This window comes from Doryrhamphus excisus, linkage group LG21, assembly GCF_037039965.1.
Source record: "Doryrhamphus excisus strain RoL-2023G ecotype Guam linkage group LG21, RoL_Dexc_Guam_v1.1, whole genome shotgun sequence".
NCBI classification, from domain to species: domain Eukaryota; kingdom Metazoa; phylum Chordata; class Actinopteri; order Syngnathiformes; family Syngnathidae; genus Doryrhamphus; species Doryrhamphus excisus.
In genome coordinates this window covers 2,924,342-2,951,710 of record NC_136377.1, presented here as the reverse complement: position 1 = coordinate 2,951,710, position 27,369 = coordinate 2,924,342, and the positions used below count along the sequence as shown (strand labels likewise).

The 27,369-nt window shown below is 38.7% G+C and overlaps 1 protein-coding gene and 1 long non-coding RNA gene across 9 annotated transcripts in view; one reads left to right on the top strand and one right to left on the bottom strand.

Annotated features, from left to right (window-relative positions):
• The window catches only part of LOC131138013 (uncharacterized), a 30,052-nt gene extending 7,135 nt beyond the window's left edge, over nt 1-22,917 (top strand). For 3 of the 5 annotated variants that reach the window (XR_013625168.1, XR_013625167.1, XM_078787630.1), the window contains one exon: nt 2,467-2,573. Coding sequence is in view for 2 of the 5 variants with exons in the window: in XM_078787630.1 (XP_078643756.1) it covers nt 2,467-2,509 (43 nt within the window). In the remaining 3 variants the exon portion in view is untranslated. Of the gene's footprint in view, nt 1-2,466; nt 2,574-13,957; nt 14,212-22,451 lie in introns of those variants that run through there. The other 2 variants (XR_013625169.1, XM_078787629.1) reach the window with 2 other exon arrangements.
• LOC131138012 (uncharacterized) overlaps nt 1-26,426 on the bottom strand; it is a 55,524-nt gene extending 29,098 nt beyond the window's left edge. The window contains exons 1-4 of one of the 4 annotated variants that reach the window (XR_013625172.1): nt 26,324-26,426; nt 26,067-26,152; nt 24,183-24,405; nt 1,743-1,806 (exon numbers count right to left, since the gene is read on the bottom strand). This is a non-coding gene — a long non-coding RNA (uncharacterized LOC131138012). Of the gene's footprint in view, nt 1-1,742; nt 1,807-14,932; nt 15,226-24,182; nt 24,607-26,066; nt 26,207-26,323 lie in introns of those variants that run through there. The other 3 variants (XR_013625171.1, XR_013625170.1, XR_013625173.1) reach the window with 3 other exon arrangements.
• Between the last annotated feature and the right edge of the window lie 943 nt (nt 26,427-27,369).

Here is a 27,369-nt window from a genome sequence, read left to right as displayed (position 1 = left end):
CCGAGGGTGGAATTGAACCCTGGTCTCCTAGCTGTGAGGTCTTTGTGCTAACCACTCGACCACCGTGCCGCCGTAATGATAACCAATGAAATTAAATACAAAGACTGAAAATAAATTCAAAAATTAAATCTACAGCACTCTGGTATGCCGTTATGCATACCTTGCATAACGACAAATGACTCAAACAACTCTCTAAATATGACCGGAAATATTCTATAAAAATCAGAAAAATTGCAAGACAACCAAACGGGCGCAAGTGAGAATCTATTCTCAATTTAAACAAATGCCTTAGGAATGAACTGTTCTTCATTCTAGATCTCCTAACATGAAATGCTAGCATTGTAGCACTGAAAAACGTGTTTGTTTTACATATCTAATGCGGCCAACGCCGCCATTGTGGTTAACCACGATGCATTATGTCTGAAAATACTGACCATGACTGAAGGTCAAACATAAAACGAGAAAACCTCAGCGATAGCAAACAGCCACTGAGGTTTTTGCACAGTGCTGTACCATATAATACTGCTATGTTGCGTACAGACTGATGTCATACGTGTACTCCAAGGAAAGCTAGAAGGTTGTACAGTTAACTCCCTGTGTATAATTCTAAACCATACAACCTACTACCTCAACCTGGATGCACACATTTTGTAAAAGCGAGAAATTATTTCGAACCAGAACATAACCATAGTGACGGTTTTGTGTTGTGCATCGCTATGCAATGCAGTGCATTGTGGAAAATATCGTTCAATTTAGTCTGCATAAAAGAAAAACGATGTTCGCACCACAATGACAAAGACCCACAGAAGCGAGCTTGTGCTGTCAGATTTGCCACAAGATCGGATCTACGGGTTTGTGCCACATGGTTATATAGCCAAAGTTGCAAAATAAAATAAGGAAAAAATAACACAACAATACAATATTGTAGCATCAATTCATTCACAAAGAATAAACGCGACAATCAAAACAATGTAAGTAATCTGAGTATGTCAATTTACTACAACAGGAATCCTCAATATGAAATATGGTGGCAAAGACAGTCACACCCTACACTGGTCACCAGCCAATCAGGGGAAAGTATATTCAAAGAAACATTCACACCCATGGGAAATTTAGACTACGTCCCCTTTGTTTACACCTGTTTCATGCACCAGCTACAGGAAGTGTTTTAAAATGGAGAAGCGGCAAAATGTGTAGCAAACAGCTTACCACTTCCACACCGAATGGGAGGACAACTTTTTGTTCACACTGTAATGTCGGACATACTATGTCTGTCTCCACATAATGGAAGGTAATGTCTAACTAAAGTAACATTCAGGGCGGTAGTGACCAGAATATTTTCAATATTTCAATATTTTTTGACTAATAATAGGAGAAATGTTCGAACCACAATTTAGCGAGGGCCAACTGTATTTGTTTTCTTATTAATTAATTTTTTAAGACTAATCTGTCTTGTTGATAGGAGGAGAATATGTATTTTTTAGTCATTATTGTTATTATTTTTGGGAGGCAATATGTAACTTACATTGAATATTGCAGTGTGTGTTTATTTGTGAAATGCATTCAGTGGTATCGTAGTATAAACAGTGTTCATTGCTAATGTCAGGTACATTATCGGTATCGGTAATGAAGTGAGGACAATATCGTATTTCGGCAAAAAAAGCCAATAACAATCATCTCTAATATCAACCTTAACCGCACTATAGCGTAGCCAAGTGAGTGATAGGATTATGTTAACCTACCCTTCCTGGATGTCTTCCTCATTTGGGAAATTTGATGGCTGGAGTCATTTTGGAGTTCAATTCCCTAAAAACAAAAGGGAAAAACACTGTTTTACTGTTATACAATGGTATGTATTTTAACATAGCAGTTGCGAAATAACTCCATAAACAACTAGCTGATGTATCTCGTTGTGGAGGAATAACACGCCAAAGCATTTCCCACAAAGCCGCCCCCTCCCATCCATCGGGGTTTTACTGTTATGGACTTAGAATCCCCACCAAAGACCACAGAACTGCCCGAGTCGTCTCCTTTCTGGCCTGCAGAAACGCGCCTGTGGTGAGAGGTTTATTTAACTTAGCCAAGACCACAGCGTGTAGAGAGCTGAGACAGGGAGAGATGCCAGTGTAATCAAGCATGCCACGGTCAGCTACCATTAACTGTGCCAGTGCCAGCGAGCCATCCACAATGGAATATTCCAACGGCCGCAGTGCGACAACACAACAAGACGGCAGACGCAAAAAAAAAAAAACTGACAGGACAATCATACAATTGGGAAATACAGACTCGGGCATTTTCAGGCAAGGAAGCTGTCGTTAGTTCAGGACGCCCCCTCTCCCAATTATAAAACTGAGATCACACTACCAGAAAGTTATTTGCGGTATTCAGTTGACACTGTGAAGAGACATTCTTTGTCTCAATCAAAATATTTTTCCCCTCCCAAAATCTGGCATTTCTTTTTTTCAGGAGTCATGGCAACCTTTGCGTGGCAGTCTGCCCAGTACCCTGAGGAGGGTCGAGATAGCGGCTAATAGCGCCTGCCACTCTATGGACAACTCTATAGGCCTGCTTCAGATTTCTGGTATAACGCCAGATTGTTTTGTTTTTTTTTACACGTTTTCACCATGTGTTAAAATGTGTACTATACAGGAATTACAGTAATCCCTCATTATTGCAGTTAATAGTTAAGTTAATCTACGTCAAACAGGATTCAGTATTAATAAACAAATATTTTTGTAGTCACAGCACAAAAAAAACCTGATTATGACTTTTTAAATACGATTGTTACCATTATCAGAGCTCTCTACACATGAAATAACACCCCTATAGTCACCTTTACATTCATATTACCTGATATGGTAGACATAATCAGAGAAAATAAGCCATTTGAAACATAAATAAGGCTCACGTACATATGTTTTTTAATAAATGTCTTCCGGACGTGTGGACAGGAAGTGATGTTGGGGATTCAGAGTTGAGTTTTATTCATTTATATGGACAGGAAGTGATGTAGGGGATTCAGAGTTGAGTTTTTAATCATTAAATGTACAGTGTTTATTATTTATTTAAAGATAAAATGTATTATTAATTGAATAATTCAATAATTTAATAAAATAAATTACATTAACGATGGCTGTGAATTGAAATATTGAAAGACAAGTCATATGTACAATTCAAGCCACTAGGTGTGAATGTTTTTATGACATAAAAAAATGACTTTAACATAACATTTCTTTTCCGCTGCGAAAAAAAGGTTCTCTTCCCGTTCCGTGTGGAAGTGGTACGTTTTTGGCTTCTTACTTTGACATTCTTTCCCGGTACATTTGAAAAGCTAACTAATTAGCTCGCTGCTAACGTTGCTTAAAACCGTGGCCGTCTCTTATGTCCCTGCAGCGATCCTGTGACCGGCGCAATGTGATGTAAACAAAGAATAATAGGAGTGCAAAGGTGACTATAGGGGTGTTATTTCATGTCTACAGAGCTCTAACAACGGTAAAAGTGCTGGTGCCAGCAATTCATACAGTGGTTTGTACAGATAAACAAAAACTACCGATAATTATTAATATTATTTCAAATTGTGTGTGTGTGTGATGGGTTTAAGACCAGGGCAAATTGGGATTGGGATTCGGCCTAAGTCAGCATTAGCATGTTTATGAGTGCTGTTTTTTGTGCTAACAAGGTTGTGGCAACTTGGAGACAATAAAACCACCACATGCAAAAACATCAGGATTAAAGTATCTTTAAATTCTATACTACTACTGCTGGGATGGCAGGCTAACAATATAGCAGTATGGAACGTAGCAACATAGGTTGTATTGAAACAGACGTATTCAAAACATACTCCCACTGAGACGGTCATCTCATATCCTGAAAGCCAGGAGACCAGGGTCAAAGTTCAAATTAGAAATGGAGGAGTGGGGGGTTGAAGGCCCTCCCCGGGGGACGGGATGAACCATTGGAAACCAGACAGGGGAGGAAAAACCAGACAGATTTTCCGAGCAGGTCAGAGATATAATATGATGGATCAGCGGTCAGTGGGGTAGGGGAGGGACAGGTGGACGCAAAAGGACATTTGGCTTTTCTTTTAGTGGGAAACTCCATTTACAAAATAAAAAACATCTACTATACATATGTGCATACATGTACTTTTTTTTTTTACCCAAAATGCATCACACTGACAGACTTATTTACGTTGTTATTCTCCGCAGGCCACTCTAGTAAATTTCCGTTCCATTAATTAAATTTTTCCTCAAACCATGACAGAAAAACAGTCAATTTATTTATTTATCTGGGTAATATCTTGTGTACTTTAAAGAGCATGTCTACACAGTAAAAAATACTGCCATTCAACACTGAATACTTCATTGAAGATCGCTCTATTGTTCACACAATACACAAAAAAATTCCAGTATTATGCAGAATGTAGGACATTATGATCCAAGCCTTTGAGATGTTTTTTTAGTCTGCCAATCCCAAATCAGGTCATTTTGTGGTTATTAAAAAGTATGCCTGTAACAAACCCAATGTTAGTGCATATAAAAATATAAAAACAAGGTTGTCTGTACTGTACTATTGTCAATAATACAGTAAAACCTGCTTTAATTGGTCCTGTTTATGTCATCAACGTCGACCAATTTGTTAAGTCTTCTTATGACTAAAAAGTGATCAACAACATAAAAAAACATAAACATAAAATTTGAGGGGCTGCACAGTGGTCGAGTGGTTAGCACGCAGACCTCACAGCTAGGAGACCCGGGTTCAATTCCATTCTCTTTGTGGAGTTTGCATGTTCTCCCCGTGCATGCGTGGGTTTTTCTCCGGGTACTCCGGTTTCCTCCCACATTCCAAAAAAACATGCTAGGTTAATTAGCGACTCCAAATTGTCCATAGGTATGAATGTGAGTGTGAATGGTTGTTTGTCTAAAAATGCCCTGTGATTGGCTGGCGACCAGTCCAGGGTGTACCCCGCCCCTCACTTAAAGACAGCTGGGATAGGCTCCAGCACTCACCGCGACCCTCGTGAGGATAAGCGGTAGAAAATGAATGAATGAATGAATAAAATTTGAGTGTTTTTGAAGGAAAAATTAGTATTTTTATGCTGGCGTGCGCAGCCTTAAAATTTACACACAGTAACTTCCTGTTCAGTGGAACGAGATTTTCCGTTGATTTTTCGTTTTTTCCGATTCCTGCCACCCCCTTGTGGCCGTTTTTATGGCTTAAAATTGCTCTGAAGTGAAATACATTATAATACGATATAATATAATATAATATAATATAATATAGGGCGGCACGGCGGTCCAGTGGTTAGCGCGCAGACCTCACAGCTAGGAGGAACAGGGTTCGATTCTACAGAGTGCAGGATTGTGTAACATATGTATTGTCATTTTTTTTTTCATTGTACTTTTCTTAAAAGTCATGTTCAAATCTCGGGCGGCACGGCGGTCGAGTGGTTAGCGCGCAGACCACCTCGCAGCTTGGAGACCCGGGTTCAATTCCACCCTCGGCCATCTCTGTGTGGAGTTTGCATGTTCTCCCCGTGCATGCGTGGGTTTTTCTCCGGGTACTCCGGTTTCCTCCCACATTCCAAAAACATGCTAGGTTAATTAGCGACTCCAAATTGTCCATAGATATGAATGTGAGTGTGAATGGTTGTTTGTCTATATGTGCCCTGTGATTGGCTGGCGACCAGTCCAGGGTGTACCCCGCCTCTTGCCCGAAGACAGCTGGGCAATGACCAGTGGTAGAAAATGAATTATTATTATTATTTGTAGTTATTATTATTATTACTTGTAGTTATTATAATTATTATTATTATTATTATTATTATTATTACATTGATGGGATCGCAAATAAATCTGTAAGCAAGGTTTTGGTTATGTCGGGTACGTCACAAAAAAATGTAACATAAAGACAAGCATTTTGTCTTCAGGATCCATCATTTTGTTGGAAAATAAACAATTTATATGTTTAGTTTTTGACGTAGCAACCGTAATGGGAATACGCCGCTTGCGCATGCAAACACGTCTCACGCCTTAAAGACATCATCATAACCTTAACCTCATAATGGAGCGACGCATCCAATTGGTGCCGCCTGGAATGTCATTATAATAAATATTCTGTGACCGTCAAGTTACGAGTGCGACGCTGCCGCCGCAGGAATGCTTTTCTTAGGCGATGACTTTGCCTGACCCCGTCTGTCTGTCTGTCTGTCTGTCTGTCTGTCTATGCGGCTGCCTAGCACCAGACGAAAAACGCTGCCGTTTAAAGGCAAGCGTGATTGGCTCCAGCCGACTAATCAGCAGCCAATCAGTACGCAGGGGAGAGAGTCGGACGATGAGCGGGAAGAGGCTGAGCAGAAACAACAGTCAAACGTGAGCCATTCTTTGTATACGCTCGTCATTTTGGACTGAATACATTAAAATTCTTAATAAGCAGTCACTTGGCCGGAGATAATGTACGTAATCGTAGCAAAACAACAACAAACCAACCGTGTTTCTGAATGGCACGGAATCGATTAGACTTCAAGCTCTGCTCTCAGACTGTACTTTTGACGATGCCACAAGCGAATCGATACCTAATGAATTCCAAGCAGCTGAATTACAGAAACATAAACGTATCCCACACACGAGTGCATAAAGTAACTTGTACGGATCAATGAGAACAGCATTACAAAGCCAGAGCGATGTATCTACTTAATTGACCTAAGCATTTCTAATTCTTTCAAACAGCGATTAAAATGGATTTCACCGTGTGACGTCTCGTCAGGCGATATAGGCTGGAGAACCTGAAGGAAGCGTCAAAATAAAAGCATGGAATTATTTTTTTGGGGTGTCACAAGATCTTACGAAATTAAAACGCAACAAGATTTCTGGTTAAAAAAAAAATGTCTCATAGGCACTAGGCCTGGGATGATAGTAAATAGATTAACTAATTAATCGCACCATAAATGAAAATGAACATGATCGTTTTGTCACGCGGATGTGCGTCTGTTTCCCTCATTTCCCGCCTCCAAACAGGCAGGAAGAGAGTTAATTGGTTTCGGGACCTTCCATAGAACATCAACATGAACGGAGTGAGACCTTTTGTCAGTCATACAGTCTCTTTGTTTCAGTGGGTGGAGGCGGGGCCGCTAGCATACACACTGAGTGCAGAATCATGTAATGTAGTAGAAATAAAATGTGTAGATTGATTATATTAATTAAGATTAATAAGATTAAGATTAAGATTAATATATTAATTCATTCATTCGTTTTCTACCGCTTTTCCTCACGAGAGTCGCGGGCTGTCCCAGCTGTCTTCTGGCAAGAGGCGGGATACACCCTGGACTGGTCGCCAGCCAATCACAGTGTACATATAGACAAACAACCATTCACACTCACATTCATACCTATGGACAATTTGGAGTCGCTAATTAACCTAGCATTTTTTTTGGAATGTGGGAGGAAACCGGAGTACCCGGAGAAAACCCACGCATGCACGGGGAGAACATGCAAACTCCACACAGAGATGTGTGGAATTGAACCCTGGTCTCCTAGCTGTGAGGTCCTCACGCTAACCACTCGACCGCCATGCAGCCCGATTAATTCTAAACCCTTCCATAGAACATCAACATGAACGGAATGAGACCTTTTGTCAGTCATACAGTCTCTTTGTCTCAGTGGGTGGAGGCGGGGCCGCTAGCATACACACTGAGTGCAGGATTGTATAATATATGTATTGTCATATTTTTTTTCATTGTACTTTTCTTAAAAGTCATGTTCAAATCTCGGGCGGCACGGCGGTCGAGTGGTTAGCGTGCAGACCACCTCACAGCTAGGAGATCCGGGTTCAATTCCACCCTCGGCCATCTCTGTGTGGAGTTTGCATGTTCTCCCCTGTATGTGTGGGTTTTCTCCGGGTACTCCGGTTTCCTCCCACATTCCAAAAACATGCTAGGTTAATTAGCGACTCCAAATTGTCCATAGGTACGAATGTGAGTGTGAATGGTTGTTTGTCCTGCGGGCCACATTTGGCCCCTGATGTATACCATTGTTTTCGAAAAGGTCATTCGGAAAGAGAAAAACTCCTCATGTAAACGTGGCTATTGATGCCATGAGCATTAACAGAAGTCACTTCTTCCATGAAAGAGGAACATTCCGACTGTTACATCGTCAGATACCCCGTAATCCAGACTAGCAAGCGGCATCAGACATTGAAGTTTCTTCCGATTCCGTGTGACCGGTGTTAGAAAGATCTTAAAGTATGAAGCCACACATTGGTTGCTTTTTGGCATCCGTATTGACAGATTTGACCCACAATGGCAGCCACTACAAACTGCTTTTCAAAGCTGAAACTGAACCCCTTTGAAAAGGCAACATGCCTACTTCATCAACATCAAGTGTGTCTTTTCGGGGTCATCTGTGCCAAGAAAAGGTTCATCAAGAGAGAAACTAACAAAGACATGAAGTGCCTCTCCTGGGTCATCTGTACCCAACACAAGTTTCATCAGCAGTGAAAACCACAAAAGAGATCAAGTGGATCCTTGAAGAGGAAATCTATTACCGGTGAAGCATCCTCTTCTGAAAGCTGGGACCCAAAAGCACTCCAGCCCTTCACGAGTCCCGTCTGGATGGAATTCATCGAGTGATGATGGTCTCCCCAGACCAAAAAACCGCTTTAGCCCATGTTACAGTCACAAGACCTTTGCCAGTCATCAGTCGGCTCTTAGAGACTGAAGAGCCGTTTTTTGCATATTATGCATAGACGGCTGAATAAAGCCTTAAGGGATATGCTTGGAAATGGAATTTGCCCGGAATCAAGTGGAGCAGTTATTTTCAACTGGTGGGCCGTGACCCGACAGTTTGTCAGTGGGTACCCGGCAATCCGGAGTTATTCCAACAAGTGAAAGAAAAACTCGAGGAAGTCGGTATCACGTGATGTTGATGTTTACGTTTTACTGCGCATGACCCATTGACTATTCTGGTTGATTATAGCGGCGCATGTACTAGATATACGCGATTGGAATATTCCTTTCCATGGATACCATTGCTTTCGGGAAGGTCATTCGGAAAGATTCCATTCGGAAAGAGAAAAACTCCTCATGTAAACGTGGCTAATGGTATCCATGGAAAGGAATATTCCAATCTCTTGTCTACATGCGGCGCTATAATCAACCAGAATAGTCAATGGGTCATGCGCAGTAAAACGTAAACATCAACATTACGTGATACCGACTTCCCCGAGTTTTTCTTTCACTTGTTGGAATAACTCCGAGTTAACTCGAGTTTTTCGTTCGTCCGGTCTTGAAATCTTGAAAAATTGGTCAAAAACAAACTTTCCTTAGCAGCTATTCCTTTCCATGTATACCATTGCTTCGGAAAGATTCCATTCGGAAAGAGAAAAACTCATCATGTAAACGTGGCTATTGAGGTATGGAGCATTTCAAAGACAATGTCCAAGTTCCCAATGCAATAATCGTCAAGAAGCGGTGTATCGCTTCAAACTGTTAGCATGCTAATGAATGCAAAATGTTCGTTCTTCCGAATAGAATCATAAAAGCACGTTTTGTCGTGCCGCATTCAAAACGCAGCAAGTTTTTTTAGCATCGTGAGAAACAACAAAACAGACTTCCAAAGGCTCAATTGGACTACCTTGTCATCAAACGCAGCACTCTAAGGACCTTCTGAGAAAAAAACATCCATGGACAGGATGTGAAAACGTGACACGTTCAAGGTAAATACGACATTAGCCTGCCCGATACATTACACTGCTAATGTTGTTCTGTTAAAAAGCGTCAATAATCTGATCTGAATGCTGCTCTTAAGTGAACTTTTAGCCTTGATAGCCTTGCTAAGTAGCATTAGACGGCTGTAAAATAGTCCTACAATTAGATGCTTGTGATATGGAGACTCTTTCAACGTATTATTCACGATTAAAATGCAATGCAATGCACTGTAAAACACTTACGTTCATTGCCAATTCATTGGAGCCTAATTAGCATTCCCAAAACTTTGACACGCTTTCATGCGGTTTGTAATGATATACCCGATCGGTTGGTTTGTTTTGCATCGCTATTGATGCAGATCTGCATATTATAAAATAAAATGCCTTTCACCGAACCGACACTTGAATAGCGGAGAGAAAAACGTCCGGGTGTGCTCTCATGGCGGCTAATAAACGCAGGTGACTTGCAGGTAAATCAGCATGGCCTGGCCATTAGCGTCTAAATTGCTTTCTAAGCACTTTCTGAATGGAACGCAGAACATGCTCGGAATAAATAAATCATTCACAGTACGGCATGCAAATGTCAGATTTTTTTTTTTCATGCTGGTGGAGTGCTCAAATTCAGCCATTTGTTATTGTTTTTTTTTTCATAAACAAGCTTCATACATATGCAAACTAGCAAACACTTAAGCTGTGATGTTTCTAGCATCTGCTTTAATGGGTTTTTATTGTATTTGCAGGAACTAAGGCACATATCGGTCACTCTCTAGGACAGGGGTCTCAAACACGCGGCCCGCGGGCCAAATGTGGCCCGCAGGATACTAGTTTGAGGCCCCCGCCTTGATATGAAAGTTTAATGTTAGTGCGGCCCGCGCAAGTTTGATTAATGTTCATGTTAAAGGTTAAATAACTGTTAATAGTTATCCTCCCTATCCGTGTGGAAGTGGTAAGTTTTTGGCTATTTAAGTTTAAAGGAAATAACTCGAAGGCTACCGTTTTAGGTCGCTAGCTGTCTAGTTTGCGAGTTAGCATGTGTCTCAAGACCCTGCAGTTGCGCAATATGTTGTAAATAAAAAGAGTATAAATGTGACTATAGTCGTGTTTTGTCATGTCTACAGGGCTCTAATAATGCTTTGTTCATTTTAATCTGAAAAAAATAATTTGTCTACCCACCAACTATATGTGGTTTCTTAAGTTTTTATTATTTGCCGTTTTATTATTATTATTATTATATTTATTTATTACTGATTGATTGATTTTCTTTATTCTTGATTTTTTTTTTGAATGAACAAACCACGACTGCAGTCATGCAGCATCAATACCTGATCATCATATTTACAGTATATGTTATTCCATCTCTACATACAGTACGTATATTAGAAGTCGAGCAGAGTCGAGTCGAGTCGGCGCAGACAAGATGCAAACAAGACAGGACAGAGCAGGGATTATATGTTTGGTCCCAGCACCCTCCCCAGGGATTATACGGCATCCTGGTGTTTCCACCGATGTCCCCCCCCCCCTGCTGGGCTAACATGGCCTTTTTGTCTGTTGCTAAATCTTGAGGAAGAACCCATTCAGGAACGGTCACACACCCCAGGGGGTGCTTTTTGCGTGGAGCAATGATCTTAAAGGGCTTACAGAGTATTGTCACACACATTTCACCCCCCACCCGAATCACACACACACACACACACACACACATATATATAGTATATATATAGGAACACCAGCCAACTTCAAAACAATGCATCAGTTTGTCCATGGCAGGGGTGTCCACAGCTAACACCAGCTAACCAAAGATGGCCGACCATCTGTGTGTCTTAGGTCCTGATGTACAGTCAGACCTTGGTTGACTTTGTTCTTGTAAAATCGCTGCTGGTTTGTTCCCATTTTTGCTATTGTTTTTTCCCCTTATTTTATGTTAATATTATGACTATTCACATAATATTTTATATATATTTTTATATAATTTTATGACTTAAAAAAAACTGGCCTTTCTTTACTATTTATTTCAAATTAACAATTTATGTCATTACATTACAAATATTAATATTTAGACTTCTTTATTTGAAATTTTTGCTGTTGTAGGTCTTTTTTTTACAATGTGCCGCTAGCCAATAAAAAAAATATATATAAATAAAATGCTGCTAAAATTATATTATTTTTCCTTATCATGTTACAAGTTCATTTTTGTAACATTCTTCATATTTTTTTTCACTTTTTCCCAACCTAATTTTAATTTTGGTTTTGTTTGTTTCTTACATTACATTTTTTAATTTTTTAATACTTCAGTTTTATGCTACTAAAATGTATTTATTTTTAAATAATAATAAATAATAAATAATAAATAATAAATAATAAATAATAAATAATAAATAATAAATAATAAATAATAAATAATAAATAATAAATAATAAATAATAAATAATAAATAATAAATAATAAAAATGTGAAATTACAACTTTTGAAATTACACAATTTTGTCTCTTAATATATAGATTTTATTCTTGTAAAAAAAAATGTTTTCTTGTTAAAAAGCATTTTTAGAATTTTCACGGGCCAACAAAAAAAAAAAACAGTCGCGGGCTGCAGCTTGGACACCCCTGGGCTCGTGGGATAGCACCAAGCAGGAGCCAGAACTTGAAATCCCTCTTCTGTCGTTAAAGTCTCTCGTTAGGGAACGCTTACCCTTCCTAGTGAAATACTTCAATGGACAAAAACACTCAAAGAAAGTCAAATATTACGGCGTGATTAACGATGTGGGCCTCTCAACCCAAACTATCTAAGCTGATGGCAAATTAGCAGTAAAAATAAAGCCAGCACAAAATGTCTCTGGGTGTGTGTTTACACAACGCGTGTGAATGAGCGAGTCCTGGTAACCCAATTAGTGTCCATCCGCTGTCGGAGAAGTGTTTAAATGCCAACAAAGCTCAGTGAAAAAAAAGTGAAAGGAAAACAGCTCACAGGTGTGATTAAAGCTGTGACATCGTCACTGCTTTGGGTGGGAACGACCCCCCCCCCCTCCCAATAAGGACAGCGTGGTCATTCCTAAGAGGTTCCCCCCCACCACCACCTGGCTGGAGGTGAAGAACACAATAAACCTCCCACTTTTCAAGTGTCGCTAAATTACGACGAAGTATAGGGCTCCAAAAGAAAAGAAAAATAATCCGAGATTTCCAGAATAAAGTTGTCAATTTGAAAAAAAAAACAAAAAACTGTCAATTTACAAAAAAAAATTGTGAATTTATGAGAAAAACTGTCACAAATTTTCGAGGAAAAAAGTTGTAAATTCATGAAAATAAAGTCGTACATTCTTGAGAAAACAAGACGAAAAGTCATAAATTTAAGAGAAAAAAAGTTGTAAATATCTGTAAAAAAAGTAGTAAAAAATCTGACATAAATTTCCAAGACTAAGATAATAAATTTACGACAAAAGTTGTACATTTAAAAGAATAATTTGTTGTTAATTTACGAGAAAAAAATTATGAAGTCGTAAATTCACGACACAAAGTTGTAAAATCACAAAAATAATAAAGTAATAAATTTACAACCAAAAATACAAGAATAAAGTAATTTCACAAAAATGAAGTTATAAAGTTACATGAGTAAAGTCATAATGTTTTGACAATAAAAAAAGTAAAAAAAAAACAAAAAAAGTACAAAAAAGTAAAAAGTTACAAAAAAAGTAAAAATTCACGAGAATAAAGTCGTAAATTAATAACAATAAAGTCCTAACTTTACAAGAAAAAAGTTGTAAATTTATTGAAAAAAAGTCATAAATATAGGATAAATAAATACATAAATGTAAGACTACATTTACGGGAAAAAAAATTACGAGAAGTCGTAAACTTACAAGAATAAAGTCGTAATATTACGAAGGAAACTTTCCTTTTATTGATAACTTGGCAGCAAAACAGAGCAGTAGAGCACCAACAGATTAGCATGATTAGCCTCTCTCGCTTCCGCCTTCCTTACCCCCGCCCCCTCCAAAGGTCACGTAAGGTCCTTTTCATAGCTGTCTCAGGCAATGCCTGTTACGACGGAGTATTAAAATAATATGAATCATAAATTTGTGAGGATAAAGTGGTATATTTTAGATATACATATATATATGATCACAGATATACTTTCTTATGTTTATTTGTAGTAACTGTTAAAAAAAGCAGCGTTCACCGTCGGCCCGTTTTTGCTGCAAAATCTCCCTCCTTTTATTGCTTTTTAATCCAATCACATCACCGCCCCCCCTCCGTCCCAGCCCCCAGCAGGTGAAGTCAACCAGAGACTTTCCCACGGTCCAAGACCAGTTCCAGCACCCTGACCCGTCCCGAGGGCCAACCATCTGTCTGTTGTGTTTGCAGCGTTCAGGGCAAAAGCGTCAGCTGCACAACCAAATTCAACGTTCCAGCGCACGCCTCCTCCATGAAAGGAAGCCTCACATCCATTCAGCGAGCGCACACACACACACACAACACACACACACACACACACTTTCAACACATTTGCATTCCACATTCTTCTGCTTGGAATCAGCTTAGTGAAATTAAATGTTGAATTTTGCGGTAAATGTTTTAGCATTTAAATTCATTGGGCACATTTGGAATAATTATTCAGCTTACTGAAATTAAATGTTGTATTTTGTTAATAAATAAACATCATTTCAATTAAATACATAATTTTTTTTGCATTGTAAATGCATGAAAAATATATTTATTTACATTTTTATAATAATGTGTTTGTGTTCTGGTAGGCTCTCAAACCAAAATGCAAAATTAACCAAAAAACAAAATTAACATTGAATTTCAATGCAAAACCATAAACACACCAGCACTAAACACACACACACATACACACACACATTAAAAAGTCTTACTTTTACTCATAAAATGTAGAATTTTGTAGAAACCGAAGCGCAATAAAAGACTAAAAGGCAAACGTTTAAAGCTGAAAGCTTAACAAGCATCCCCACAAACAACTTCCACCAAAGTCCACACAACTAAAAACCCCAAACTAAGTTGATCGTTTCCTTTTTTTTACCCCCCCCCCCCCCCCTTCCTCCTCTCCCCGCCATCCAAATGCAAAAGTTGTTGGTCCTTTGCGGAGACAAAGTGTGTTTCTGGTGGCTTTGAAAAGCGTGACATTGCCTGATGGGATCATGAGAACGGACCTTCATGAATGGTCTGCTCCTCATAGTCGGGGCCGTCACCATGGAAGCAGATGCTCCCCTGCTTACCTCCTCGCCTCCTTGCCTAGCTCCTCGCCTCCTGTCATGGCGGCCCGCGTGAAAAAAGAAAAAGATTCTTCTTTCTTTTCCGAACTTGTTCCGCCGCTGAAAAGATCCATTGAGGAGGTCATCGGTCTAGACGTGTTCGTCCATGGAGCGCCTTGATGGACCTCCTCCCTCTTTCTCTTTCTCTTTCCCTCTGCGGGGGGGGCGGCGGAGGACATTGGAGACCGCGTTTGAAAAAGAAGCAGTTGGGTTTTTTTTTTTTTTGGGAAGGGGGGGGTCCTTTCTTTCATCGATCCAATGAATATCCAACCCTCTGTCTGTGAAAGCGATATTCTTGGATTTATTGCTATTTTCATTCATCATTAATGCAGTAATGCCTTTTATAATTACCTTTTTTTTATTGTAAATTAATTTGAACCCTTTTCTGTTAAATACTTCAACAATCCAATTCAAATTGCATCTAAATTCTATTTTATATAAAGCATTAATTTTATGTCATTTTCATTTTGTGACTTAATTGTATTAATGTTTCATTTAAATTCACCACAAAAATATTTGTATAAAAAAAATCTGTATACTAAAATAGATTCATATATTTTGAAAATATTTTAACACATATTATCTACACATTACTTCAAGAAATAAAGACATCATGCATTTTGACATGTTCATTTTGGCCCTGCTCGCAAAAAAATCCAAACGTGCAAAAGAATGGAAAATAATCCCACGGCGTGCGTGTAGCATCCCCCGTGTGTCGCGCTGGCCAGCCGCTACGCAGGAGGCCAATTCAAGGGCGACACGGGGGGTGGGGGGGCGGTGGGAACAATGGCGGCAGAAAAAGAGCAAACTGAAAGAGCAGAGGAAGGAAAGCAAAAGAAGCAGTGAAGTAAGAAGGAACGCTTTTGTGTTGGAGTACAAATCAAAGACGCTTCCGCGCGGGAAATGTCTGTAAGGTTTATGCACCAATCAAACCGCAACAACTCCCGACGTGACAGCTTTTTGTTGTGCTTTGAAGCAACTAAAAAGGAAATATAAGTGAAATATTATAGGGACAAACCATCTTTATTTATATTTGGACTTATTTCCGCAAAACCTAAACGTGAGCTAAAGGAAATGTATTTTTTTTACCCCTAAAAAAAAAAAATCACCAGCACAAATGTGTCATGGAGTACTTTTGTACTTGTACAAGTAATAACTATCGTTATTAGTGATGTCTGATAATTATCGGTACCCAAATGTGATATCGGCCGATATCGATATTTTTTCCATGATCATGAAAAACAATATACAACACATAAGTAGGTGTCATGTGACACATTTCGATATCGGTAAATGAGAGTTGGACAATATCGGGGTGTCGGTTTTCATCAATAAAGCCAATATCGGACATCCAAATAATAATAATAATAACAACAACAACAATAATAATAATAATAATCATAATAATAATAATAATAATAATAATAATAACAAATAATAATAATAATAACAATAATAATAACAAATAATAATAATAATAACAAATAGTAATAATAATAACAAATAATAATAATATACAGTATGTATTTTCCCTAGTGTATCTCCACCCTTGTGGGTCCCAAACCAGTATGCGGACTCCACATGGGTCGCTGGAATCGGGTCAAGGTCAAAGAAAAGCACCCAATAGTGTTGCGATACGACAAACAAAATACGACTAATATGACTAACGTCATATTTAGAAGCGTTCGCTTGGCATTGCGATATCCGAATTGGGATTTAAAGCTAACACAAACACATTATTACCAAGTGGTGATGCAATGAAATAAATAATTCTTCATAAAAATACTAGTGCAAATAATACACTAATAAATAATGATAATAATGATAGCTAGCATACTGCAGTGATTAAAATGTATGTCAAGGCCTTTAAAAAAAAATGGTCGCCATTTCTGTGCTAAAACTGAAACTAATGAAATTCCACATGGTGGAGGTCAAACATTCCCAGTGAAATGTCAGCTCTTAAATAATGAAATGCAGCAGTTGCATTTGCTTTTAGAAATGCTGTTAAGAATGTTAAGTCGGGGGGGGGCGTATAAACCTCGCATGGTTCATTTTGATGTGTGTCATTTTTATAAACAGGCTAAAACCATTCTCATTTGTTTTGCATTGTTTTGGTTTCCCTTGTTGTGTTTTTAGAACGTGCCATGGGTCTACAATAAAAATTAAATAAAAACTGCGTGCCGCACTTTGAACACCCCTGTCCTTCCTCTTTAGAAAGGCATGACGTTGATGGAAGTGGAGTAACTTGAGGACCGTTACTGCTGAGGTGAGATGCTGCACAAAGCAAACGAGGCGTCACCGTCTAACCCTTTTTTGTGAGGGCCTTTACTGCTCGCGCTTTTTCCATCAAATGACATCACTTCCTCTCGTTGGGACGTTATTGTTGCGCAAGTAGTAGCATTGAAACCATTCGATTGAATACATTCGATTGGATCGATATACTATTAAACAACTTGCTTTCATGTCCAAATGTAATAACGGGATTTTAAAACGTATCATTAAAGTTCAATAAAAGCATAGCCGAGCGTATTAGCATGGATGCTAATCCTCCCCGCGGACACACTTGTGGTGTTTTAACACGCACACACACAAAAAAAGTGCCCCTCCCTCACAAAGACACACACTAATTCACCGACGTGTGTGTGTGTGTGTTAACAAGCCTCTCATCCTTGTCTTTTTAATGGCGACACAAAGCAGCTTGCACACACACACACACACACACACACACACACACTCCTGCAACACACTGCTCTTTTTATGGACACACACTTTGCAGCACTTTTGTGACTGAAATGTGTGTGTCGTGTAATGCATTTAATTGGACTTAAAAGTTAACGCAATTCAAAATTGCAGCCATAGATTGGTAATTAATTTGTCAAATTATTATTTACATGCGCTTTTATTTATTTTAATGCCTTAAAGCAGTAGCAATGCTGTTAAAAAAAATGACATTCGCACGCATGTACGGATAAAAAGCCGCAGAAAGATGGATGGTGAGTGGAATGACGCTGAAACAAACGCGGTTTCACGGATCCCTGCTGATAAATCCGAGCTGCTCTGGGAGGCCCATTGTTGTCTCAAACACTCAAAGAATCCCGTTTGAATCACCGAGTACACAACGACACCCTTCACACAACAGAAAACAGAAAGAGTCATCCAAATAAAATTAAAAAAAACAAAGAACAAAATTGACTTACAACAAAATTACATGAAAAATAATAATAATAATAACTTAAAAATATATATATCATGAAAAACAACACAATTACACATAATAAAATAAAACAAAGAAAACTAAACAAAAATAATTTAATAATTAAACAAAATAAGCTCATCATAAAGGAAAGTAAAATATAATTAAAAAAAAATTAAACAATAATGAAAAACATAAAAAATCCTGGATTTGTTATATCATTTGTCATTCCTTTTTTTCATGTAGAAATAATTGAATTTTTAAATGGATGTATTAGAATTTTCCTGAGCTACTGTATATAAAAACTATCCTATATTATTATTAAAAATAGTGGTAGTATTTTGGCATTGTTTTTAAATAATGCCATCCAAAATTGGAGCCTTCTTTCCCATCTTTTTATTTATATATATATATATATATATAAAATATAAAGATTGGCAAGACTGTGTAAGACATCTTTTTTCAGTCTAAATATGATATATATCATAAATATATATATGGAATATACCAACAGGGGGCCTTCCTGTGTGTGTGTGTCACATTGAAAATGTGCTAGATGCTCAGAGGTTCTGTTCTTTTAAGCTCAGACCGAGTCCCAAACATTCATGGACACATGGACTTGACGTTCTTATCCCTCCTCTGGTCCTCATTTCCATATGAATGCTTCATATGCTCCGAGATAAAAAAAAAAACAGCTATTTCCATCCTCATCCTTATTCACAGCTGCTGCTGCTGCTGCTGCTGAGATCTCCGACAAAGACCAAAACCACTCAGCAATAATATATTCTATGTAATAAATACATTTAATACACATATGTAATAAATATTATATACATATATATTTAGTAATCATATTCACATCCATCTTAGACAGCAACAACACGTGTTTTTATTACCTATCACACCCGGAAATCACGGGTTATTAATGATTATGTCTTCAATTTTGTGCACACAAGCAACGATGCAAATGAATATGATATCAAATATCAAATTTTTTTCTTCAAAACACACACCCCTGCCACCGGTGTTATTTGTTTACCAAGCTAGCAAGCAACAATCCGACAAGAGACCGGAATGAAGTTCTTCACCGTCGTTCCCTGACATGACAACGTCGCTACCGTCTGTTCTTCCTCTCCGCTGCGTTCACCGTGGTGACACCGAGACGGAAACATGAATTTTGTATCCTGAGCAAGGAGACCGAATCTCCCATTCCCTTTAAGAGGACAACAGCTGGCAGACACAGACAAAAAAAAAAAAACGACAATTCAAATTCACTAACCCCCCCCCATGCATTGATGCATGAAATGAGACACAAGTAAATCCAATTTCTCACTCAGTATTCAAGGGAGGGATCATATGATATTAATACTGTATGTATGTATAGCTCAATATAGATCAATAGTTATGTACCTTTATAGTATGGATACGTATGGATATGAAGTTTTCCCATAATGCATTGCGTCTGAGCAACACATTAATTGGGGTGCTGCGATGACGTCAGCCCTCTGGGCTGCTTTTTCCTCCAATTAAATGCATTGCTCAAACAAAATGCATTATGGGAAAAAAAAACTCATTTCGGTACAAGTTCATTTTGTAGTGTTTTTGAGTGTTAAGTTACTGCGTGATGAGTTTAATATTGTTTGTAATGACCTCTTGCAATTTCCAGTAGATTTACAAGCTCGTCAAGACTTTTTTTTCATAGTTTATGATTGGCTCCTGTCAAATGAAGAGATGGTTGGTTGTCACGGACTCATGTGTGCCACAATATGCCATTTTGTGAAGTGGACATGTGTGGTAAATCTGCATTATTCCCCTCTAAGCGAAACGAGAAAATAAAAATGGAAAATAAAAATCAAGATACACGATTTTTACAGGCAAAAAAAACCTTTTCGAGATTTAAGAAATTCAAAAGATCTCATGGAAATCTCAGTTTCAGTTCATTTTTATGGCTGAAGTCCTCCGTCCAGTCGGGTAAACATCTGCCAACCATCAACCAGATGTGCTTGAACTCTCCTGTATTTACACTGCGATAATGACGACAAAGGAAGTGGACAAGATAAAAGTGTCTTACTATCTTGAGGCTGACCAAAGTTACATACAACTTTGGGAGAAGAAATTCAAAGTGAACAAAAAGACCGATACCATCAGAAGCTGAGAGACTTTAGGTGCAGACCGAGTAGAGTTGAGATCGGATTCATTTTTAACCAGATCCGACGGGGGTTGGTGTATCTGGACTGAGTAATAGTCTGACGGTTTCCAGGACCGAGTGGCCTCGGCCAAGTGATGGATGACATCACTCCCACACACACACACACACACTACAGCACTACAACAGAGAACCGAAGTTCAGCAGGTTCAGACGTCGGCGACAGAAAGACAGATGCTAACGACTGACGCAAAAGCTTCACTTTATTTATGGACCGTTCCATGCCAGCATCACGCTAACAAACACATTCGTCATTATCACATATATGTAGCCTAAAATCACTAGGTTCTGATATACAAATCTAACCCTAACCCTGACCCTGACCCTAACTCCTGACCTTAACCCCAAACCCCAACAAAGAAAAATGATCCTGTTCGGTAGCTCATCTGGCGGTCCCACAAATATTCATTGCTGCTGTTTAATTTCTTTCAGCTGCATAATTCTTTCAGGTTTCAACAGCAAACCTATCAGCCCCAAAGGTCTAAAGACCAGACTCGGTCAATACAAAAGCAGACACATAATTACTGAGCACACTCTCCTGCAACCCCTCCTGGCCTCTTGTAGCAGCTGTGAGCTTCATATCCACAAGAGCAGCAGTCAGGACGTATTAGGTTTCCTCTTCCCAGGTCTGGCTTAAAAGCCTGTCCCATAATGGCCCTTCAGTCACACAAACACACCGCGACTCTCTGAAGATAAAAAAAAAAACGGACTCTAAAGACATTCATGCAGCCTTTTTGGAAGGCTTTTTTTTTTTTTTAAATATTGTAAAGGCATCTGAGGTAACCACTTTGTTCTATCAAAACAACAAAAAAACCTATATTGTCTTGCCAGAACAACTTGTTTACGACGCAAAAACAACACCGCTCGTGTCTTGTGTTTATGTGGGGATGCAATTACCATGTAATTAATGCCTCGTTGTCAGGTCATAAACTAGAGACCCCAAGTTGACCATAAAAATAAAGCTGACCTCCATCGCAGCGGGATGTATATTTCATCTATACCCAATAGTAACACAATCATAGCCTGTTAATTAAAAAGGTCATTAATATAACGCAATTGACATTATGTAGCGGGGAAATACTTTTAGAAAAAAGTATACATGTAAAAGCTGCGGTCTAACAAGAAAAATAGTAATAAAATAGGATTAGGAAAATGACTGAGCAAAATATGACACTATATACAGATTATAATATATGCAAATGACCTACTGAACCATAAGAACCCAGATATGGACCAACATTTGGTGTTTACATGAGCGTGCTTGTACTGGTAATATCCAATATGAATATCCAAATATGACCGTATTCGCATTGACACAAGGAGATGCTTTTAAAAGTCCCCAAACGGACCCCAAACAGACCCCAAACGGACCCCAAATGGACCCCAAACGGACCCCAAACATATCAATACAAGGCAGCACAAATGGAGACAATTAACAATCGACATGAACAAAAGACCATGTTTAAAATGAAACCGTATAAAACCGTATATAGTTTGTAGAAGTCCAAGGTTAAACTTTGGACTTTCCAAGTATCGTGGCCAATAAAGGGTTAAGATCACTTCCCTAAACAATAGGAAGAGTCGGCCCTTCCAGTGACCCGAAAAGAGCGTCCTTTGTCTCCCTACTAATGTTTGCTCTTGTCTATTGTGTCTACATTACTCGTCCACCCGTCTTCACCCCGCAGTTTGGACAGGGGTGCAGTGAGACGACCCTCACCGACCCCCACCGACCGAACCCCCCACCCACACACACACACACAAAGACTCTCTCATATGCCCAATGCAATGCAGTCAAATACGGTATTTGATCTTTTTGTCTATGATATTTTAAGACTTAAAAATTAGGAAACAAAATATCCCAATAGACACTCTGTTGGTTTGGTCTGGATTTGTTTGAGTAAGGACAGTCGGATAAAATGACATGTAAATTGATACTCCATCACTGATATGACATCACCCGCCCATTGGGGATCCTTGGAGTAAATACATGTTTCCAACACCGCAATGATATTTGAACAGTTTTCCATTTTCTGATAAAATATAGTCAAAATATGAATTAAAAAACTGTTCTTTTTTTCTTCCAGCAGTCTCAGTAGAGAAGCTCAAGTCTCCAGACACCTCCTCCAGTTGCACAGACGGGACACCGAGGCATTCCCAGGCCAGCTGTGAGACATAATCCCTCATACGTATATGTCCTTGGCCTCATTCCGACTGGACAAGCCCAGATCGCTCAACTAGGGAAGCGCCCGGGATCGGAACTATGCGTCCGAGCCACTTCGACTGGCGGTTGAACTCCCGACTCCTCAAGTTCCTCAGCTCACTCTCTAAGGTTGATCCAGCCACCCTTTCAGTCACTACCCAAAGCTTGTGTTACACATTCCCAAGTGTTCCCAAACAGGATACTTTAATGACTCAAGCTAGCCAAAGGCTGGGCGGCACTGGATTTGTTTACAAAGTAGACACATGACGTGATAAACGTTTCCTGTCCTTCACGTAATGTGTATCGTGTGGGAACGCTAACATTCCCGCTTTGGCTCAACCCAGGGTGCACAGAACAAAAGTTAAAGTGCTAGCCGTCAAGCTAAAGACCCGGACTGTCAACTCAACGTCCAAAGCGACTCTTAAGATGTCAGGGAATTTTACCAACGTACCTTCGCACATCCGCACCAGCTGACATTTGTGACACATCTACCATTACAACCCAAATAATAAAGACTTTGTATATTTAGAAGTTAGCCATGGAATCCCACAGGGGTCCGTGCTTCGACCGGTACTGTTCAGTGTTTCTCTTAGACAGTATTATTAGAAAGTACTTTGTTAACGGTTGTTTTCAGTGAAACTAACCATTTACCCAAACACCAGACATGACAGGAACTTGTAACTTTAACAAGTAAGTAGCCGGGGAACGGGAAGTCTGGACTTCCTTGCATAGGCTTCTGCCCCCACGACCCCGAAAACAAACCCCGCAAAAATTTGCACATTTTAAAAATAAAAAACCCACCGTTTTTGTGCCCTAGAATTTCCCGAATTAGGTCATTTATTGGTATCAGCTAGATATTTGCACCCTCACTCACGGTGCAACCAAAGTCACACATGTTGGAACACACAATTTAACTACAGCACAAGTACGATGTGGGTATCAAGCTAGATGCTAATATACATGCAAAACAATACAATTTTCTACTTATTTATAGCCCGCAAGGTATGCTGGGTAGCCTGGGCTTAACCAGAGAGTCGAAAACAGAATTTATTGACACAAAACCCAATAAAAAAGCATATCTACCGTATTATATATCATACACATAAATGCATCCTGACTCGGGAGTTTAACCGCAGTCATTGTTTGGGGAGCAGCTGCTTTTCATTGTGAGTGACACCTCAGCCGACCAATAAATCACAGCGACTAAGTGAGCTTTCCTTGCAGACAACAAGTGGGCTAATTTATAACCAAGCGCGACACCGACGAGAGGCTATAATTGGCCGCGGAGGTCAGGGAGGTTAGGGAATTAAATGCAAGCGTACCACACAAAGTCTATACACTTTCCATACGACCGTCATGGGAGAGTACTGCAACTTTTTGACGGTATACTTCACGAGAACTCATTAACAAGAACTTAATTAATGTCCCACTTACTGAAAATAGACACCTATATTCGTTTGTGTATATTTATAGTGAGAAGTGGTTGGGGTACTGTTATTCATAGTCATAGAATGATCGGATCATATGTACAAAATACCCAATAACAAGTACTGTCAATCCGTTACCTTAATGACAACCTAAAAGTACACGCAAAGTCAGAAAAAAAAAGTCTTACCATAAAGATCCCAGCATCCCAAATCAAGAATGAAAGACTCCTCTTTTGTCCAACTTCCATGTTTCTTGCACATTGCACCCCCACTCTTCGCTTGGAAAAGATGGGGGTCCACTGCTGCAGCTGTGCACCCCCGTCACTATCTGCTCAGATGCCATCCTCTCGTGCACGCGGGACGATGGGGGGAAAAAAGGCGACGGAAAACAAAGTGATCCTCTTACTCGGCCTGGGGGAAAGTAAGACGAGACAAACAAGGGGAAAGCGGAGCGTTAGAGGCCCAAGCGGCCGAAGAGCGGCTTCCAGTTGACTTGTGGCTCTGTTGGCTGAGTGGGAGGAAACAAGCTAGCGAGAAGGAAAGAGTGGATAATACGACCCCCCCCACACACAACGCTCCCTCTCTCGCTTTCTGTCAGACTCAATCCCTCCTTTTCTCTCTCGGAATATGCTCGGCCTGCAAGCACCCCCCCCCCCTCCTCCTCCTGCTGCTGCTGGAATGCAAGGCAACACTTTCAAGAGGCCCTCTTCCACAACCCGCACACTCAATGCACCTTGACCTCCTGGTCAGACACACTCTGTGTGTGTGTGTGTGTGTGTGTGTGTACATGGAAGGGTATTGTCAGTCAGTGGTACGTTTACACGCACACATCAGTCATGTGACCGACAGGGTTTGTCACACTTTGATGTGAAGTTCCACTTTAAATGCGCTCTCTCTTAATTCCATCCTTGGGTGCCATCCCAAACACTAGGGGGCGATATTGGTCATTTTTGCTTCTTTAGTTGTGTGCAGAAGATACATACTGCGCCCCGCCCCGCTTTTAGCCTTGTTTTTTTTTTTTTAGCACTGAAGGAATGTTTGGATATTGTATTTTAATGCATATTTTACTCAGTTTTTACTCAACTCTATTTTTTTTCTACTGTAAAGCGTTTTTGAGTACTCTGAAAAGCTCTATACAAATAAAATGTATTATTATTCAAATGTATTATTACATGCTAGCATTTTTCTCTCTCATTAGAATAACTTTTTTCCTTTTATTTTGACTTTATTGTAAAATAAAGTAAAATAAAAATAAAAAATTAAATTGAATTAAAATAAAATTATTTTATTAAAATAAAATTGTAAAATAAAGTATTTTGACTTTATTGTAAAATAAAGTCCGACTCTGACTTTTTTCTCTCTCATTAGAATAATTTTTTTCCTTTTATATTGACTTTATTGTAAAATTAAAATTAAAATTAAAATTAAAATTAAAATTAAAATTAAAATTAAAATTAAAATTAAAATTAAAATTAAAATTAATTTATTAATTAATTAAGTTATTAAAATAAAGTTGTAAAAAAAGTATTTTAAAATAAAAATTAACAAATACTTCCTTTTTTGCATCCCACAATATTTGGACTATATTCTCGTATTATAATTTACCCCCAATGTCATTTTACAAAAATTACATAACTATTTAAAACCCCTTAAAAATACCTATTTTAATATTTCAACCTTATGCTACTAAAATATTTTTTAACCATTTTATGAGTTTATTATTTTTTCTCCAACTGTTTTGACTTTAGTCATCCCTCATTTAATGTGGTTAACTGGTTCCAGACACGACCGCAAAAAGTGAATTTCCGCACAGTAGAATGGAATATTTTCATAAAAAAACCTGTTTATACAAGTATTAGAGCCCTCTAGACAAGTAACAGCACCCCTATAGTCCTATTATTCTCAAATTGTAATGCACTAGCTACAGGATCACTGCACAGACCACTGCCTTAAACATTAGCAAGCTAGTCAGCTAACTAGTTAGTCTCCAGTTTATTTATTTATTACTGGATAAATTAAACTTTTAAAGGTTTTAAAACAGAGTGGGAAGGACAAAAAAGCCCAAAACTTACCACTTCCACACAGGATGTGAGAACTTCTTTTCACTCAATAATGTGGGACATGCCATGGTGGACTCCATTCAATGTGAAGGTCATGTCTCATCAATGTAACATAACATCAACACACAGAAAAAAACATTTTAAAAAACGCCAGCAGTGTTCCATTTCATAACTGACTTGTATTTTAACTAAACTACAGCGATATTATTATTATTATTGTAGCAGCTAGCATGAAAAACTATATTTATGTGGCGGACTCACACACACACCTTGCTAGCCGCTAGTCCCAGCGTCATTCGGCGTCGTTAGAGTGGATACCTAGCTTTCAATTTCGCTTCAAAGACGCAACAAAATGCTCGTTTTAATTCAGCATATTTTTACCTGCGGACTGGAGTCTTGTGGTGGAAGAAAAAAGCCATCCCAAGGAGAGGACATCGTAGGTGTTGTCGCTACTGTTGTCAATGAAGGAACTAAAATAAGTATCAATGCGCCATTGGAAAGAAGTTTCGGTAGTGTTTTAAATCATTAAAATACGACAGATAGTGTTTTAAATCGTCAAAATACTGCAACTATTATGTGTTAAATGCATGATCACAACATTATATCCAACCATGGAACGTTGTTAGAGGTGTTTTTAAGAGGGCTTCATAGTAGAAATAGTTACGTCCCAATAGTGCGGCTAGCTTAAAGATAGCAGCAAAGCTAGCGCATGTTAGCTTGTTTTCTGGCGTTATGATGTACAGAAAAGGGAAATAAATTTTCAGATAATACCTGCTCCATCTTGCTTGGAACATTTGTATTGTAAATATGTAAACATATTTGATTTGCATTTTTTTCGTTACTTTTTGTCTACTACCGCAGCCATAAATTGCTATGTCATGGCAAAGCTAGCTCATATTAGCTTGTTTTCTGGCGTTATAATGCACAGAAAAGGGAAATAAATGTTACCACGCTAAAAAATAAGGCTTGCTCCATCTTGCTTGTAACATTTGTATTGTAAATATTTATATTGTAAATATGTAAACATATTTGCTTTGCATGTTTTTCGTTACTTTTTGTCTACTACCGCAGCCATAAATTGCTATGTCATGGCAAAGCTAGCTCATATTAGCTTGTTTTCGGGCGTTATAATGTACAAAAAGGGAAATAAATGTTATCACGCTTCAGAAAAGGCCTGCTCCATCTTGCTTGTGACACTTGTATTTGTAAATATATTTGCTTTTCATGTTTTTCGTTACTTTTTGTCTACTACCGCAGCCATAAATTGATATGTCATGCAAAGCTAGCTCATATTAGCTTGTTTTCTGGCATTATA